Source organism: Lathyrus oleraceus, chromosome 1 (assembly GCF_024323335.1).
Source record: "Lathyrus oleraceus cultivar Zhongwan6 chromosome 1, CAAS_Psat_ZW6_1.0, whole genome shotgun sequence".
Classification (NCBI taxonomy): Eukaryota; Viridiplantae; Streptophyta; class Magnoliopsida; order Fabales; family Fabaceae; genus Lathyrus; species Lathyrus oleraceus.
The window spans coordinates 12689967-12710627 of NC_066579.1; the positions used below are offsets into that span (position 1 = coordinate 12689967).

The following is a 20661-nucleotide window of genomic DNA, read 5'->3' on the forward strand; positions in this document are numbered from 1 at the left end:
AATGTTAAATATTGGTGATGTTGTTATAATGGTATGGTTATAATGATGTTCTTTGGAATATTCTTATATGTGTCGATAATGGATTGTTGAGCATGAATAATTATGGTGATTGTTAAAGATGTTGCATATTTAATTATACATATACTATGTTTATGTTGATTATGTTGCTGGTGGCATACATGGTCAGAAGAGGAACCAATGTGTATGTGTTGTTGTTGCATGTTGAGAGTCCATGAATTCATGTTATTGGAACTTCGGTTCTTTTTTGTGAGCCTCAATCCTACGGTGATGGATCAGGTGCGAGTAGCTAATTTCTATTATGGGGGATTAGTGAAACATTATCTATGGTGATGGTAGCGATTTGGTGTGCTCCAGTTCCAAGAGTGAATCTGATCCTATGGTGGGGATTAGAGAGCGAAATGAACCTGAGTGTTCCTATTGGTACCACATGCATAGAGTTGCATGGATTTTTATTTTGAGTGTGGGATGCATAATGAGATAAATGCATATGATATTGATGTTGTGTGTAATTGGTATGTGAATGAGTTGTGAATGAATTGTGAATGATGAGTTGGTGTGAGAATGTAATTGATATACTATGATTTGAAATTGTGTAGATTATGCTATATGTTGGTCTTATCTTGAAATATAGGTCTGTTATTATTGAATGAGATTTCTTACCCCTTCTGCTTGAGTGTTGTCATCCATGGATAACTTGCAGATACTCATGAGTAGTATTATTGAAGTAAGTGGAAGATAGCTCTTGGAGTGACTTCCATTAGTTTTTCGTTTCTCTTTTTTAGTAGGGTCTTTCTCTGATCATGTAACCTCGGGATAAGAACGTTTTCTTTCACTTGTTTTGTTTTGTTGAAGTTACTATTTATGTTTTTTGAGATCTGAAAGTGGTGGTGAGTTGAATAATACAACTCCTTTTGTTGCATTATGAAAGTTGAAGTTTACAAGACTAAATGTCCTGGGTTGCAATATTATGTTTATTTGATTTAATAATGATTCTGCTACGATGATGCCCTATGTGAAGGTGGGCATGCGATTACAGGTTCTAAATTGTTATGTTATGACTCGTGTTATGGAAGAAACTATGTTTGATTGTGCACGACACCCTGAATGGTTGCATTTTGTTTAATTAAATTCAATATTATTTTGTATGCGGGGTTTAGGGTGTTACATAGTGGTATCATAGAAGGTCAGTCCGTCCGACCAGGTTTTATAATGTTGTTTCTTCCTTGGTACACGACATGTGTGTGAAATACTGCTGGTACTCGTTTATTTTTCTAACCGCTTGTTTGCAGAAGCAGGATTCAAACAAGTGGAGGGGAAGTTTATACTTCTATAAGATGTTTAAGGTGTGGAGAGTTGGTTTGTTGTGTTGCTATTTGCAAGAGTGAAAGTTGTTGGATAAGTCAGTGTTATTTCTTGAGTTTGTTGAAGATGAAGATTCGAAGTTCATATCAACTATTTCGACATGACTGTGTCATTTACAGAGTTTGATGATAGTGGTGAGTTATTCGTGCCAGCTAAGCAAGTAAAAGAACTCTTGGGAGATGAGGCTCAGATGTTTGCAATGTTCACGTCTTTGTAAGTCAACAGTAAAGTTGTGAATGTTGACCTACCAGTTGTGTGTGATTGTTTTTACATATTTCCAGATGATATCAATGATTTACCGCTAGAGCGTGAATTAGAATTTGCCATCGACCTAGTACCAGGAACGAGTCTGATATGAATGGTTCCATATAGGATGTCTGCTTCAGAGTTGGGTGAACTGAAGAAACAACTGGAAGAATTACTTGAGAATAAGTTTGTTTGACGAAGTGTTTCTCCGTGGTATGCGCTAGTGTTGCTAGTGAAGAAGAAAGACGACAATTGATAGAATAGTAGGTGAAATGAGTTAAAAAGGAGTTACAAAGAAGAGGTCTTGAGTTCGAAAGTTGTTGCTCTTCACGTCATCCCTGCAATTTAAGTTCCAGTAAACATCGAGGTGAAAAGCGGTAGAAAGCGGAAAGAAAAAGAAATCAGCGAAGAGAAACTGTAGTTGTGTTCAAACCAGAGAAATCCTTCTCCATGTAGGTTGGTTTTCCATCCTTATGGACTTTTTTTTTTGCATTACACTATTATTATAAAATTTTGTTATCTTAACCTGTTAACGGTGTTTGTTTTAGTTGTGTTTGAGGTGTATTAAACTAGATAATAAAATATTTCAAATAAAAAATATAACACTTATTTTAATCAAATTTAAATTAATATCATGAATATTTTTTGCAAGATAGTATTATAAATCTAATTATCAAATCAAAATTGTGAGACTAATCTTTTTAATATCATAATTAAAACAGAACAATTTCTAAAAAACTAATCAACTATTGCTAAAAAACTATAAACTATTTTAAATTAACAAACATACCTTATGTTATCCAAATAAATCAAGAGTTTTTAAAATACGCATGTATATACACAAAATTTGTTCCTCTCACATTTTCATTCATATTTAATTAATCACAAAAAAAGTAAAAATAAAATGCAAAACACAAAAACTTGTTTTTATGATTAGGTTATTTTAATCAAATAAAAAAATATAAAAATAATCTTCCTTTTTTTTAATTAAAAAAACCAAAAAAATACTCTCTTTAGTTCATTAAAACTCAAAAATATAAAAGATTTTTTTATTCTTGATAAATTAAAAACACAAAAAATTGTTCCTCTTTATTCTACTATTTTAAATCTAAGTCTTTTTAATATACAAAACTATTTCTTTCTTTTTTAATTCTAATAAATAATAAATTTTCATTTACAAGTTTGTCATACTCGTACATAAGTCTAACCAAAAACTCAAACAAAAATAAAAGACATCTTTCACACCTAAAATCAAATTCAATTCATTCAAAATTTCATGTTCTCTGCCCTTGTGCATTGACACATTTTCAAATCAAATACTTTCTCTGCCCCGATACGTTGAGAATCTTTTCAAATAAAATCAATCAACACACAACATTTTTCTAGAAGAACTACGGTGCTTTGATCCTTCACCTAACGTGGAGGTACATAGGCATATAGTCTTAGCACTCTAGCGAGTATGATAATTAAAAAATATTTTATGTGTCCTTTAGTGTAAATCAAACTATTTTCTTCTAAATAATGACATTTCCTTAATAAATAAATAGATAAGAATTATAGGCAAACATTCATTTAGAAATACACAATAACCATAGGATTAGAGAAGGATCCCATTGAGTAGAATGGAGGTAAGGGGTGCCTAACACCTTCTCATTGCTTAACCGACTATCTAACCTAGTTTGTCCATTTATCCATAGGTTTGATCATTATTTCCATGTTTCTTAGGAACGAATAAAATATGGTGGCGACTCTGTATTTTTTCAGCCCCGACAGCTGACAACTTTGCTGGGGAGTCTTAACCTTACCTAAAGAGAGTATATTCTAACCTTTAGTTCTATGTTTTATATGTTTTTTTTGTTTTTTTGGTTTTTTCTAATTTTGGTTTGTTCTATTTTATTTATTGATTTTTTCTTTTATTCTTATGTTTTATTTTTACTCTTATTATATTATTATCCTATTATTCATATTTCCATGTCATGGGATGAGATTGTTATTATGTGAGAAGCTAAAATCCCGTCTTGAGAAAAACATAAGTTAAGACGTAGAACTAAAATGATTTTTGTGAGGTTCCGCATCTCAAAGATACATGGAAGCTACGCTCAGAATAACCCCCCTACCCCCACCCCCACCCCACCCCACCTAAAGGTATCTTCATAGTAGGGCTAGACCTTAATATGTTGATAACTTGGATGTGGTCAATGACTATGAGAACTTTTTTTCTAGAACTTACTTCATCCACAGTGACCTTATGTTTTCAACCCCCAAAGGTTGTTATTAGGGTCCTGCCCCGATAAGACCTATCCCAAAGGATTACCATAGGAAGACTTGCTCCTTCTCATGGTAACACAAGGGTATAATCTCTGTCTTTATGGCTACTATCTTAAACTTAGATCTTACAAGTGAGGGGATTGGGTAGTCTAAACATAGAGCTAACCTATTATAAGAAGACTACCTTAACTAAGTCATACTTACATATTACCCTTACCTATCCTAAAAACAAAAACTAAAAAAAAATCATATCATCATCAAAATCATTTTTTGCATTCATTCATCTCAGGAATCTTAATCGTCATCCAAGCACCCTAAATTACAATAGAACCTGATACGAGGAAAACCCTTCAGTTCAAAATAAGGGAACCCAAGACTGATAATCTAAGGAACTATACCACGAGCTTGAGAAAAGCTAGGAATAATTCTTTGAATTACATGTTTGGAAAGATATTGGACCTCTTGAATGTCCTTGTGCAAAAGGAAGTTATGACTACCTCGACACGATTCTTTGATCCTACACTTAGGTGTTTCCAGTTTCAAGATTTCCAACTGGCTCCAACCCTTGAAGAGTTTGGCAAGATCCTAGAGATTTATAAACCCATGAAGAGCCCATTTAAGATTATAGTGTATCATCATATAGTAGAGGAAATGGCTTATCACCTTAGTATACATGAAGCTGACTTGCAACCCAACTTTAGGGTTTATGGAGACTTTAAAGGCTTTCTGATGGAGTATCTAGAGAAAAAGGTTGATGACTTTGCTACTTCCCTATAGTGGGACGCCATGGATAACATCATGATCCTCCTTACCTTCGTACTAATACATGTTCCCACCGAAAGGGACTTCGTGGATTATACAACCATCAATCTATTTTTTCCGTAAAAATTGGAGATGAAGATCTTGTACCCACTCTCCTTGCCTTACGTCCTTCAAAATGGAGTGAATCCTACAAAGAAGTGGTGGGTTTCAAGATACAAATGTGTCTCTTTGAAGAAGCATATGAGGAGATGAGGAATTGGTGCATCTATATAGAATGGCATAGTTAAGAAATGATGGATACTCTCGAGGAGGACAAGGCCATTATGGTAAAACTACAAGAAAAAGCTAGATACTATAGGGAGAAATATCTAACGTTGGTCATGTTATCTAATGACCTGATTGAAAAAATTCCCCGAAGTTTGAAGGAAGCTGAGTTCATCGCAGATATCTTAAAACCTCAAAGAGAAATCAGTGACTTTCTTAATATGTGTCGTTATATGGTGGAGGAATTTAGGACTAGGATTAAGAAAAGATGTTAGAAGTTTTTTTAATGGGTTTTCATTTTGGCGTGTTTCCTTTTTAGAAGTTGTGAACAATTGTTGGGTTTTCTTGTTACCTTTTTCTTTTAATTATTGAATAAAATACTTCAAATTTATATTATTTTTATCTTGCTTACAATTAATGAATGGTTAAGGTTCCTCTAGAAAAATAATTTTTGCATACTCATACATTCATTCATACAATACATGCATAAAAAAGAAACAAAAATCATTTTCTCCCCCTATTCTCATAGAATAACTGCTCAAGACAACTCGACTCTCCGACCGCCTTACCAAACTCGGGATCGTCAAAAGAAGACCATGGAACAACTCGAATGAAACCAAGTTGATATCAGGAAGGATATGGACTCAGTAAAAGGAAAAGTGGGAGGAATGAAAGATAAGATCGACTAACTCACATGCGTGATCACTAACATCATGGCAAGAGAGGCCGAGGCTGACAAAAAGAAGGCTGCTTCCGGATCTACCCTCCACCCGTGGATGGTAATCCTATGCAAGGATTCATCCCTGACATCCAAGGGGATGAAACTAAGAATAACACCCTTCATCCTAAAGGGTCTATCCCAACCATTGTTCATTGTGGGGCATCTTGTCGCATACAAATACCAGTTCCATAGGACAACTACATGGATCTGAGCCAACAATATGAGGATGGAGATCATAGGGGTATGGTCTAGGAAAGTATACCATCTTCTCACCCTGCAATCACTATTTGGGAAACAAGAGCTGAATACAAATATAGAATCTTAGAGGAAAGGCTGAAGGTAGTTAGAGGTTTCAATATCTTCGAAGTTGATGATATGGGGATGTGCTTGGTACCGGATGTAGTTATACCTCCAAAGTTCAAAACTGTTGAACTTAAGAAATACAAGGGTTTTACTTTCCCTAAGAATCATCTCAAAATGTTTGTTAGAAAGATGGTTGTCTATGCAACAAATGAGAAACTAACGATGCATAGTTTCCAGGACAGTCTACGTGGGGCATCCCTAGATTGGTACATGCAATTGAAAAGAGCCCATATCAAGACTTGGGAGGATCTAGCCAATTCCTTCCTAAGGAAATACAAATACGACCTGGATATGGCTCCCAATCGCATGCAAGTTCATAATATATCACAAAAGAGGAACAAATCATTTAAGGAGTACGCCCAAAGATTGGGGGAACTGGCCTCCCGTGTGCAACCTCTGTTATTGAAGAGTGAAATAATGGATATGTTCATGGGCACTTTACAAGGCCCATAATAATAAAAGATGATAGGGTCACTATCAAGAGGTTTTTCTAATTTGGTGATAATTGGGGAGAGAATTGGGAGTGGGTTAAAATACGGTAAGATCGGAAAATCATCTTTTGGTCAACACAACAACAAAAAGTATCCTAACAACAGTAATTCAAAGAATGGTGATGCCAATGTTATTACTATTGATGGGTATTCCCATGTGCCTTACAATCCTTATGTGGCTACAATAAATCCCAATCAGTACCTACAATCGGCATACTTCAAACATAAAGATCAATAGCCTAGGGCACCACCTCCACAAAATCAACAACAAAATGGGTATGCCTGGAAGGATCAACAAAGGCCTAGGAAGTATTTTGACCCTATACCTATGACGTGCACTCAAATCCTACCATACTTACTACAAAGAGGATTGGTGGAAACTATACCTCTTTCATCTCCACCAACACCTCCTCCTTGTGGATATGATGCAAGCTCTATATGTGATTTTCATGCTGGTTTATCGGGGCATACTACCGAGAGGTGTGTGGCCTTCCAAGAAGGGTGTGCCCCAAGAAGAAGCTGAAGAACTCTTGTGGTTCATAAGGAAAAGTTATTATAAGGTGGTGGACCAGCTAAACCATACACCTTCTAAAATCTCCATATTATCTCTTTTGTTAAGTTCTAAGGCTCGTAGAGGTGCTCTGTTGAAGATATTGAATAAGGCTCATGTTACCCACGATATAACTGTGAACCAGTTTGATAAAGTAATGACTAACATCACTATTAATAGCTGCTTAGGGTTCACCAACGATGAGTTACCACCAGAGGGGCGGGCTCACAACAAGACCTTGCATATATTAGTCAAGTGTCAAGATAGTCTTATCTCAAGGATACTAGTAGATACAGTATCATCCCTGAATGTCCTACCAAATATTACTCTTTGGAAGATGAATACTATAAGGACATCCATGAAATCCAACATGTTGATAGTTAGAGCCTTTGATGGCTCAAAGAGAATGGTGATTGTAGAAGTTGACCTACCCATTATAGTATGACCACATATATTTCTAATTACCTTCCAAGTATTGTCTCCTAGGATGATCTTGGATCCATACAAAAGGAGCTGTCACCTCCACTTTTCACCAAAGGTTGAAATTCATAGTGGATGATAAACTGATAATCGTCGAGGGGGAAGAAGACATGTTCAATAGCCACCTCTCGTCATTCATATACATAGAGGCAGTTGGAGAAATATTAGAGATATCTTTCCAAGCTTTGGAGAGTGCGATGGTCAACCAAATATGAGAAGTTCCCAAGGAAAAGTCAGCTTTGTTGTGGGAGAAAATATTATAATTGATCAAGGGTAGAAATACGTTGGGTTGGGGCAAGTTATTAGATATTCCTAAGAAGAAGAATAGGTTCGGGTTGGGTTACAAACCGGCTTATATAGGATTTCGGAAGAATAATCAAAGGAAGTTTTATACTCTCCGAGACATTTTCCACAGTGCTGGGTACAAGATGGAATATCACGTGGCTGCAATTGAAAACAAAGATGAAGAGATACCCGGTTTGGTGTGTCACTGTTCATCAAATACCGCTCTCAACAATTGGAAGGCCATTGAGATTCTGGAGATGATTTCGATTTTGAAGTAATTTACTGTTTTTTTAAAAATAAAATTAAATAATAAGTCTTTTTCTCTGCCCAAGGCAAAATGGACAAGCTTTGTAGAGCCTCCCTTTGTTTTTACAATATTATTTATGAATAAAATTGAATTTTTGTTTTTAAATCAAGAACATTTTTGCTTTAAGTTCTCCTTTTTCTAAAAAAAGTGGCAATTAATATTCCATACACTTTCATTCTCAGCACGTCATTCAAAAAAAGAATAATAATAAAATAAACCTTCATCGTGCAGATTAATAAATGAACCGGCTGAAAACAACACTGCTATAATCCCTTACGACTTTGAATTCCCGATTAACCAAACGGAAGAAAGCGATGAAGACAATTGCGAGCTTCCTGAAGAATTGGCCAGACTATTCAACCTCATCAGGAACTAGTGGATGTGATCAATATGGGGACCAAAGAAAACAAGAAAGAAGTTAAGGTCGGCGCCGCCTTAGAGGATAAGACCAAAGAAATATTGGTGAAGCTTTTACATGAGTATGCAGACGTGTTCGCTTGGTCGTATCAAGATATGCCAGAACTAGACACGAACATTATCGTCCCCAAGCTACCGCTTAAATCAGAGTGTCTGCCGGTCAAACAGAAATTGAGAAGGGCTAGACCAGACATGTCTCTCAAGATCAGAGAGGAGGTCAGAAAACAGTTCGACGCATGATTCTTAGTTGTTGCAAAGTATCCACAATGGGTTGATAACATCGTGCCAGTCCAAAAGAAAGATGGGAAAGTCAAAATGTGCATAGACTATAGAGATACTAACAGGGAAAAGTCCTAAAGACGATTTCCCTCTACCCCACATTATTGTACTAGTAGACAATACCGTTCAATTCTTGGTCTTTTCATTCATGGATGGATTCTCCGGTTATAATCAGGTAAAGATATCTCCCGCCGACATGAGGAAAACCACACTTATTACTCCATAGGGCACCATCTGCTACAAGGTAATTCCTTTCGCACTAAATATTGTTGGGGCAACACACCAGAGGTTAATGGTGATATTATTCCATCATATGATCCACAAGGAGATAATGGTCTATGTCGATGGTACGATATCCAAATCACAGACTGAAGAAGATCAGACAGTCAACTTGCAAAAGTTGTTTGATCATCTAAGGAAGTTCAAATTACGTCTAAATCCTGCCAAGTGCACTTTTGGAGTCAAATCAGGGAAATTATTGGGGTTCATAGTCAGCCAGACAGGAATCGAAGTTGATCCTGACAAAGTCAGGGCCATCCAAGATATGCCAGCTCCGAGGAGAGGAAAAGAGGTTCGAGGATTCTTAGGAAGATTAAACTACATCACTAGGTTTATTTCACATCTCATAACCACCTGTGAACCAATCTTCAAGTTGCAGGAAAGATCAATCCATCGAGTGGAATGAAGGTTGTCAGAAGGCTTTCGATAAAATCAAGGAATATTTGCAATAACTACATATCTTGATACCACCAGTTTCAGGAAGACCATTGGTAATGTACCTAATAGTACTTGACGGTTCTATGGGACGTGTATTGGGGAAACAAGATGAGACCGGAAGAAAAGAGAATGCAATCGACTACCTAAGCAAGAAATTCACCGATTGCGAATCCCGATATTCACTCTTGGAGAAAAATGTTGCGCTCTAGTCTGGGTTGTTCAATGTCTAAGGAAATACATGGTGTGCAATACTACCTTTCTAATATCCAGGATGGAGCCTATCAAATATATTTTTGAAAAGCCAACAATAACGAGAATAATAACACAGTGGAAGATGTTATTAACTAAATACGACATCCCATATGTCACATAAAAGGCCATCAAGGGAAGTATGTTAACAGATTTTCTCGCTCACCAGCCGATGGAAGATTATCAACCTATACGATTTGACTTCCCCAATGAAGATGTTATGGTAATAAGGGATTGTGAGACGTCAGGTCCCGACGAAGGACCTAAACCAGGATCTCGATGGAAACTCATATTTAATGGTGCCTCAAATGCAAAAAGGCATGGGATTGGGGCCATCATAACTTCTCCAACGAGTTATCACATTCTATTTACAACTAGGTTATGTTTCACCTGCACTAACAACATGACAGAGTATGAGGCATGCATCCTATGACTCGACGAAGCTATCCACTTAAGGATCAAGATCTTAGAAGTATACGAAGATTCTTCTCTCATTATCAATCAAATCAAAGGAGAATGAGGAACACATAATGCTAAGCTAATCAAGTATCAGGACCACGTCCGAAAGATGGTCACCTACTTTGATGAGATTACTTTCCAATACATCCCTCGAGAAGAGAATCTGCTAGCAGACGCCTTAGCTACTTTATCATCCATGTTTAAAGTCAAATGGTACAATGAAGCACCTTCTATAAGGATTCAAAATTTGGATCAACCAGTATATTGCGTAGAAGTGGAAGCGGAAGCGGACAATAAATCTTGGTATTATGACATTAAATTGTTCCTACAGAAACAGAAGTATCCTACAAACGCTTCAAGCCAAGATAAGAAAATTCTTAGAAGATTGGCATCTCAATTTTTCCTCAATGGGGATGTGCTATATAAACGGAACCACGATATGGTCTTACTCAGATGCCTAGACGGATTTGAAGTCTACATGCTTATCAAAGAGATTCACGAAGGGTCCTTTGGCACTTACACCAATAGACACACCATGGCTAAGAAAATCTTCAAAGTGGGGAACTACTGGTTGACTATGGAGTATGATTTCTTCAAATACGTCAAGAAATGTCACAAGTTCCAAATCTACATGGATAAAGTACATGTGCCACCTACTCCATTGAATGTCCTGGCCGCTCCATGGCCTTTCTCCGTGTGGGGTATTGACATAATCGGGATGATCGAACCAAAAGATGTGAATGGACACCGATTCATCTTGGTTGCCATCGATTATTTTACCAAGTGGTAGAAGTTGCTTCCTACACCAATGTAACGAGGCAAGTCATTGCATGGTTCATCAAAAAGGAAATAATTTGTCGTTATGGTGTTCTTAACAAAATCATCACGAATAATGGGTTGAATCTAAACAACAAGGTAATGGACGAGTTATGCGACAGTTTCAAAATCGAACACCATAACTCATTACCCTACATGCCTAAGATGAACGGTGCAATAGAAGAAACTAACAATAATATCAAAAAGATTTTCCAGAAGATGGTTAAAACCTATAAAGATTGACACAGGATGCTACCTTTTGCACTATGTGGCTATAGGACTTCAGTTCACACTTCAACAGGAGCAACTCCATTTTATTTGGCATATGGAACTGAAGTGGTACTCCCTATTTAAGTCGAGATCCCTCTCTAAGAGTCCTATAGGAGACTAAGTTGGAAGAGGCATAATGGGTACAAATGAGATTCGATCAATTGAATCTCATAAAAGAGAAGTGCATGGTTGCAATATGTCACATATAGTTATATCAGCGGAGACTGAAGAAAGTGTTTGACAAGAAAGTTCATCCTCATCTATTCGAAGAAGGCAACCTAATGCTCGGGAAAATCTTACCCATCCACAAATATCCTCGCAGAAAATGGACCCCAAACTACGAAGGGTCATATGTCATGAAAATGTCTTTCTCTGGCAGAGCCTTAATTCTCACAACCATGGATAGAGTGAAGTTACCACGACCTGTGAACTCCGATGCATTCATAAAATATTATGCCTAGAAAAAGAGGATAAAAGCCCACTAAGTTGAAAACCCGAGAGGGAGGCTTAGGAAAAAATTAGGGTGTCTCGGTGTAATACCCCATATTTCCTTAAATGCCTAAATTCCTATTAATTGAGATCAATTGAGTTCCTATGTGCTCTAAAAGTTGCCAATTGGGATAACTAGAGTAAATAGTGAGTTCAGGTTGACTTAATTAATATTAATTAGGACTGACCTTTTATTAATTGGGACATTTTGGTAACACTAATAATGGGTCAATAGCTCCGGTAGAATAAATATTATGGTTAGTACCACTTGAGATATTTGTTTCTACCACTTATTAACCACACAAATGTTCATGGCCACTTGCTAGTAACCTTGAATCACTCACCACCACATATTTATATCTCCTACCAACTACCCACATGTACCATTTCATTTTCTCTATGTATCAGAAAGAATAGAGAGAAAGAGGAAAAGCTCAAGAGAAGAAGGGAAAGCAAGGCTAGTGAAGAAGAAGACGAAGAAATCTTGGAACCAACACCATCATCCTCATCTCATCTTCAACAAATTCTCCTCTTCTATTTCTTGATGTGGGTTCTAGTTAGAAACCCTATGTTTCTAGAAGATTAGGGTTATAGAATCATAGATAAATCATGAACAATCCATGTTATGTGATGAATATTTCTCTTGATGTTGTTGTTTTTATGAACATGTGCTTGATATGTTCTTTATGATTGTTGTGATAACATGATTTTTTTATGGTTATGGTAAAATGATTGGTTGTGATTATGACCTTAAAATCCTTGTGATTGTGAGCTTGGAATCCTTGATTTATATGTGTATAAGAACATGTAGTATGATGGGTTTTGTTGGAAGAAGAAGCGGTGTTTTGTTAGAAATGGAATAACAGAGGGAAATGGTGTATGTGAATTGGAAATGTGAAAATGTGAGTGGACCAATCGATTGGTCCCTGTCATCAATCGATTGCACAACCTTTTGTTTTGCAGAAAAATGTGATTTTTACAGGACCAATCGATTGACAATGCATTACAATCGATTGCACAAACTTTCTGTATTTGAACATTGGAAAAAATTTAGTGAGCCAATCAATTGACACTTAGGATCAATCGATTGATCCTCAGTAAATTTTGAAAAACAGAAATGTGAGAGGAACCAATCGATTGGGCTTCCCAAACCAATTGATTGACTTATGTTAAAAACTTCAAAATCCATTTCTTAAGTGTTTCTAAATGCATTCTTCCAACCATTAATCAACTGTGATGCTATGCTTATGTTGAATACATGCTAATGGTGAAAATTACAAGATGAATCCAGTGAGTTAACCTAGGATTGAAATTAGGTCATGAGTTAGGTTTATAACCTAGATAATATGAGGAAACGATATACATTCGTACGACGCTTATGTGGAGGTCGTGGACGAATGGTTGTTGTGTTTGAGAATGAGACGCATTGTATGGAACATGCCATGTTATTGTTCGTGTATTATGGTGAATGAAGTCACCTGTGATTGATGGATCTTGTTATGGTTCGTGGAACCGATCATATATTCAGAATGTGTGTTTTCTGTGATGGTACATATCTCTATTTGGTATGCTTAGATGAGTATGCATTGGGATGTGGGACCGATGATTCGAGCCTCAATTGGGTTTGAGTCCCAACCATGGTGGACATGGGGGAAAGGTGGACACCTAAGTGGGTTAGAGCCTCATACGGTGAAAGAGACTTAAAGTGGGTTCAAGTCCCATACGAGTGACGGTTCTTAAAAGTGGGTTCGAGTCCCATAGGAGAACCTGATATCCATCGCGAAAGTCGAAGCATACGAGCATGCATGAGTTGGGCCTGGCTTAGACGTAAATCCGTTCGGGAATTGATGCGTCGTGATTTGAATAGTGGTCGTGGTTGAGTTGTGAGAACTCAGATGCATGTTGCCATACATTACGAGTTAGTCTCCCCATTGCTCAAGTCTTTATTCCCTTGTTGACTTGAGTTGTATATTGATAGAAAACGGAATATTGATTAGAAAACCCTGTAGAGCCGAGTGGACCCATAAGATAGGGAACCCATTGAGATTATTATCTCATCCCATATTATTGATTATTTTTCAGGTGGTTCTGAGCAGGAGAAGGTTAAGGGCAAGATAGAGTGATGTCTTGCCTACCTGGTGGCTGATGGTTAATCCGCTGTACATATATTTTGGGATCATTGTTTAGTGGTCTAGATCTAGTTATTTTATTTTGGGCACTTTTGTGTATATTTTGTGCCATATTATGTTTCATTTGGACATGTATGTATATGTACACTGTGCTGCTAGGCGCTTATGTATTTCAGTACCAGTTTTACACTATGTATAATATGTATTCTAGACATATATTATATGTGGGTGTTACACTCGGTGTATTGAAAACTCGGAGGAGTAATCCAGGTAAAAATTAGGAACTTGTATAAAAATAAAACCCGATAAGTCGAAGACCCCAAAAGGGAGGATTAGGCAAAAAAAAGGTATATCATCCCGGTGAACTAAGACTCGAAAGAGCAGTCCAGGAAAAAATTTGGGATATCCAAAAGGCATACGACTGCAATACTTGAGCTATACTATCATAGAAATTCATATGGGATCAATCAATTTAATCATCGTCTTTAGAAGCAAAATATCGTGACCTCGAAGACATGGGGATAATAGCATGTATTGAAGTTAGTAGGAACATAAACTAATCTGTTTTCGTTGCCATTTTTACATCTTTCAGCTTTTCAGTAATCTCCCCTTATGGGAATTATTTCCTCATGTACTATCGCCCCATTAAAGGGTCAAATTTCTCAAATAAATAACATTGTTTTTCGAGCCTTATTTTCAAATTATTTTGTTTGATTACAAATATTAATTATTTGTGAATAATACATTAAAACATTGGGAATGATAAAAAAATCTTTTTGAAAAAATGTTTGTTACTTCAATTTCGGAAAGTCAACAGTATCGTAAGCTTTCCAACATCACATCTCAAAACACGGGGTTTCTGAATCGACAATCACGATCTAAACAACACATAAGTTTCTTCCTGTTAATCAAGCACCATGGCCCAATCCATGGACATATCAAGGTCTCAAGGGGTTGGAGAGTCAGAATGTTACTGAAACCTCAGTTCTCACAATTCTTACAATTTCACATATTCATCATACACATCATAAAAGAGGCGATAGCCCAAATAAAGCATCACACATAAACACATACATCAATTCAAAACACGCATCCACGTGAACATGCATAACATAACATGGGATTTGTGACCTCTCCTAGAAGTCCAATCCATAGTTATACCAATACAATACCTCAAGTAAAAAACACTTATTGGCCTTCCCCAGTATGTGGCTTACTATGGAGCCTTTTTCAAGAATCTCCCTAGCAAGTTTAACACATCTAGTAAATCAGTCATCTCGAATGATCGTTATCAACCAGTGAGCAGGTGTTCATCTCTCACATCTCCATCTTAATAACCTATCCTGCACATGGGATAAGTTCCATCAATTACACAGGATTTTTATCAAAAAACGACAAGAAGATCGTCAGAGTCATACCAAGATTCTAAATGCTCGGTTGATCATAAGAATCCCAACGACTGAAGGATCATCAGAGTCCTGCCTAATTTTCATAACATGATTGAATGATCTTAGGAATAACATGCAAGTCTCACCTGGATGGGCTGAAAGTAATCAAAGGGGTTCTACTAGGGTATTATCAAATAACAATCGGAGGATTGTCATAGTCTTGCCCGATTTCTGTAATATGATTGGATGATCACAAGAAACGTATACAAGTTTTACCCGGATGGGTGGAAACTAATCAAAAGGGTTCTACTATGGCTCTATCATGAAATGATCAGATGATCATAGAAATTATATGCCAGTTTCACCCTGATGAGCTGAAATTAATCAACAAGATCTCACCAGGGTTCCATCGTAAGTTGGTTTGAATACCAACAAAGCATCAAAGATTGTTCAATCCTTTCTCATTCCCAAGATCAACTAACTACAATGTCAAAATTATGGATCCTCTCTATATTTAATCACATCCTCCCAAGAGGATAAAGACTAATTGCTATCATCCTTCCAGTTTAAGTTGACTAAATATGGGCAGTTGTCGTACCCCAAAATTTGCCCACCCTTCATATGTTTTTTTAGTGTCACTTTATTTCGAATAAATGAAATGACAATTGGTAGAAGAGCATGTGAAAGGAGCTTTAGAGGAGAGGTCTTGAGTTCGAATCTCACTTCCTCCATTTTTAGAGTTTTTCTCCTTTTTATATTTTATTTTATAATTAAAATTGCACTTTTTTATTTTTATTTAGATATTTTAGATTTTTTTATTATTTTATTTTTAATAATTATTATAATATTCATTTTTAATATTTTAATCTAAAAAATAAAAATAATTCATATAAAATAAAATAAAATCAAAATCTTTTTACTATTACATTTATCACATTATTTTTTATTATTTTTATTTATTAAAATCAATTTTTATTTTAATTTATTCACAAAGCCATTAATTCATTCAGATTCATTGGCTTAACATTTAAGAAATAGATAAAATTGGGTTAAATAAAATTATTCCAAAAATATTCAAATCTCATTCAATTTTTGACCAAATTCTTATCTATAAATAGCACAAGTTTTCTACACTTTAATTCATCCATAGTTGACCAAATTCAGTATCCTAAAGTTATTGCTCTTCATACTAAAGAACAACAACACTAAAACCTTGAGCTCCAATCATACCTGCAATTCAAGTTCCAGTAAGCATCGAAGCAAAAATGGTAGAAGGCGGAAAAAAGAAGAAATGGGCGAAGAGACATTGTAGTTGTGCTCAAACCAAGGAAATCCTCCTCAGTGTAGGTTGGTCTTCCATCCTTATTGACCTTTTTTTGCATTAAACTATTGTTGTTATAAAATTTTGTTGTCTTAACATGTTATTGGTGTTTATTTTAATTGTGTGTTTGAGGTGTATTAAATTAGGTAATAAAATATTTCAAATTAAAAAAACATAACACTTATTTTAGTCAAATTTAAATTAATATCATGAATCATTTTTTTCAAGATAGTATTATAAATCTAATTTTTAAATCAAAAATTGTGAGACTAATCTTTTTAGTATCATAATTAAAACTGAATTATTTCTAAAAAACTAATCAACTATTGCTAAAAAATTATAAAATATTTTAAATTAAGAAACATATCCTATTTTATCCAAATAAATCAAGAGTTTTCAAAATACACATGTATATACACAAAATTTGTTCCTCTCACCTTTTCTTTAATATTTAATTAATCACAAAAAAATAAAAATAAAATGCAAAATACAAAAACTTGTTTTTATGATTAGGTTATTTTAATCAAATCAAGAAAAATACAAAAATAATCTTCATTTTTAAAAAAAATAAAAAAAATACCAAAAAAAAACTCTTTTTAGTTCGTTAAAACTCAAAAATACAAAATATTTTTCTTATTCCATGTAAATCAAAAACACAAAAATTTGTTCCTTTTTATTATACTATTTTTAACTTAAGTCTTTTTATTATACAAAACTATTTCTTTTTTTAAATTCTAATAAGTAATAAATTTTCATTTACAAGTTTATCATACTCGTACATAAATCCAACCAAATAATCAAACAAAAATAAAAGACATCTTTCACACCTAAAATCAAACTCAACTCATTCAAACTTCATGTTCTTTGCCCTTGTGCATTGAGACATTTTTAAATCAAATACTTTCTCCGCCTGATATGTTGAGAACTTTTTCAAATGAAATCAATCAACACACAACATTTTTCTAGAAGAACTACGATGCTCTGATCCTTCACCTAACGTGGAGGTACATAGGCATAAAATCTTAGCACTCTACTGAGTATGATAATTAAAAAATATTTTATGTGTCCTTTAGTGTAAATCAAATTAATTTTTTTTCTAAATAATGGCATTTCCTTAATAAATAAATAGATAAGAATTATAGGCAAACACTCCTTTAGAAATACACACTAAGCCTAGGATTATAGGAGGATTCCATTGAGTACAATGAAGGTAAGTGGTGCTTAACACCTTCCTCTTGCTTAACCAACTCTCGGACCTAGTCTCTCCTTTTATACATAGGTTTTATCATTATTTCCTTGTTCCTTAGGAACGAATAAAATATGGTGGCGACTCTGTATTTTTCCAGCCGCGACAATGCAGTCGTGTGTTGACTATAGGAAACTGAATAAAGTTACTATCAAGAACAAGTATCCTCTTTCAAGAATTGATGATCTGATGGATCAATTAGTGGGTACTTGTCTGTTCAGGAAGATAAATTTAAGGTTTGGTTATCATCAGATTCGTGTTAAACTAGACGGCCTTCCAAAGACTGCATTCAGGATGAGGTATGGTCATTATGAGTATACTGTAATATCGTTCGGAGTAAATAATGCACCAGGTGTGATCATGGAATGTATGAATATGATTTTCCATCCTTATCTAAATCAATTTGTGGTTGTATTTATCGACGACATCTTAATATATTCTAAGTCCGATAAAGAGCATGCAGAGCATATGAAGGTTATACTGCAGGTGTTCAGAGAGAAGAATCTTTATGCCAAGTTGTCCAAGTATGAATTCTGATTAAAAGAAGTGAGTTTTCTCGGTCATATGATTTCTAGTGGAGGAATTGTTGTTTATTCGTCAAAATTCGAAGTTCTGTTACAGTGGGAGACTCTGAAGTCTGTTACGGAGATCAGAAGTTTTCTGGGTTTGGCAAGTTATTACACGAGGTTTATTGAAGGACTTTCAAGATTAGAATTTCCTTTAACTCAGTTGACTTGAAAGGGTCAAGCTTATGTTTTGGATGTAAAATGTGAGTAAAGTTTGCAAGAACTCAAGAAGATGTTAACGTTTTCTCCAGTTTTGATTTTGCCAAATCCAAGTGAGTCCTTTGTGGTGTATTATGATGCGTCAAAGATGGGTTTAGATGGTGTGTTGATGCAGAATGGTTAGGTTGTGCCTTACGCTTCCAGACATTTGAAAGTTCATGAGAGAATTATCCTACATATGATCTGGGTTTAACAATTTTAGTTTTGTGTTGAAAGTTTGGAGACATTATATTTTTGGTTCCAGATTTGAGGTGTTCAGTAATCACAAGATATTGAGTGACCTATTCGATCAAAAAGAATTGAACATGAGGCAGAGAAGATGGCTTAAAATTTTGAAGGATTACACAAATAGTTTCCATTCTAGCATTAGAATTACACTGTTCTAGGCGTTGTATGTAGAAGGTGTATGAAACCTTCGTGTTGGTATGATTCTGGTGACAATGTTGTGCTTGGACCTAAGATAGTTCAGCAGACTACTAAGAAGATCAAGATGATCCAAGATAAGATTAAAGCTTCATAGAATCGTCAGAAGAGCTATCATGATAAGAGGAGGAGAACACTTGAGTTCCAAGAAAGAGACCATATGTTCTTGAGAGTTACTCCGATAACTTGTGCCGGTCGTGCATTGAAGTCTAATAAGCTTATGCTGCGATTCGTTAGTATGTTTCAGATCCCTCGAAGAGTAAGAGAGATGGCCTACCGAGTGGCATTGCTGCCATATATTTCTAATCAGTCTCATGTGATCCAGTTGGATGATGTACAAGTTAAAGAGAACTTGACCGTCGAGAATTTGCCATTAAGGATTGAGGATCGTGAAGTGAAACACTTACGAGGCAAGGAGATCGCTTTTGTGAAAGTTGTTTGGGGAGGTTCTACTGGTGACAGTGTGACGTAGGAGCTTGAGAGTAGGATGAGAGAGTCTTATCTAGATAATTTTTCGTGTCAGGTAATTTTCGAGTGATACGTAGCCCTAAGGGCCACAATCCTTGGCGAGTACTATAATAAAAAACCCTTTATCATGTCATTTTTACACTCTTTTAGAAAAATAAAACAAGAACAAACGCGATAAATACCCACATACACAAACAATCCAAATAGTTACCATGGATTACCATGTACGTAAGGGGTTTTAATACCTTCCCCTTGCGTAACTGACTTCCAAATCCAAATCTCGGTTGCGAGATCGATTATTTATCCCAGCATTTCCTGTGTGCACCTTTTTCTCTTTGAGGGTTTTATCTACCATTTTCCCTCTCCTCTCCCATAGAGGATATCCAAATAAAATTTGTTGGCGACTCTCCTGATTTTGCCTTTTCTTTCCCTTTAAGGAGGCAACTCTTTTGTTCAGTCTAACCGGTTCCTCGCTCTGAAACCTCGGTAGCGACAATGTGTAGTTTGTTTGTTTGTATTCATAGAATGTAGGTTGAAGATTATGAGAACTCTTTGAAATCCCGGTTGCATGTAGGTTTACTCTAGAAACTTGGAAAGGAGAAGATTTGGCGTGTATCCAGAATTCTCTTACCAGGTTGAAGAAAACTTGGCTTTAAAGACGGTTGAAGAGCCTTTTCAAACCTTTGAAATTTTACAATAGGAAGAAGGCCAATCCCATTGTTCTTCATATTTCAAAACTCACCTAAGAGTTCACCCAGTACTTCTAGTTTCTCTGCAGTAATAGTCAAAGTTATTTCAGGAACTTCATATGCATCTTCAGTACTAACAAGTTGACTCGAATAAGATCTTGATGAAGCTATCTGAAGCAGATGAGGGATTTGAGGTTGTTACGATGAAGAAGAACCATAACCAATTCGTTAAGTTGTAGCAACACTTTGTTGTTGTTCTTGAGTTTGTTGAGCAGATTGTTATGAAGATGCCATTGTTGATTAAGAAAAGGGTCTTAGGGTTTATTAAAGGTTTCTTAAGCTCAAAGAGGGAAAGTGTAAGTTGTGATAGTAGAGAAAGTGTGTGAAGTGAGTTTA

General features: G+C 35.7%; 1 protein-coding gene across 1 annotated transcript; it reads left to right on the forward strand.

The window, feature by feature from the left end:
* Positions 1-19268: 19268 nt before the first annotated feature.
* Positions 19269-19580, forward strand: LOC127087351 (uncharacterized). The gene has a single exon (XM_051028240.1). It carries the CDS (start codon positions 19269-19271, stop codon positions 19578-19580), a length of 312 nt encoding a protein of 103 aa, XP_050884197.1.
* The last annotated feature ends 1081 nt before the right edge of the window (positions 19581-20661 follow it).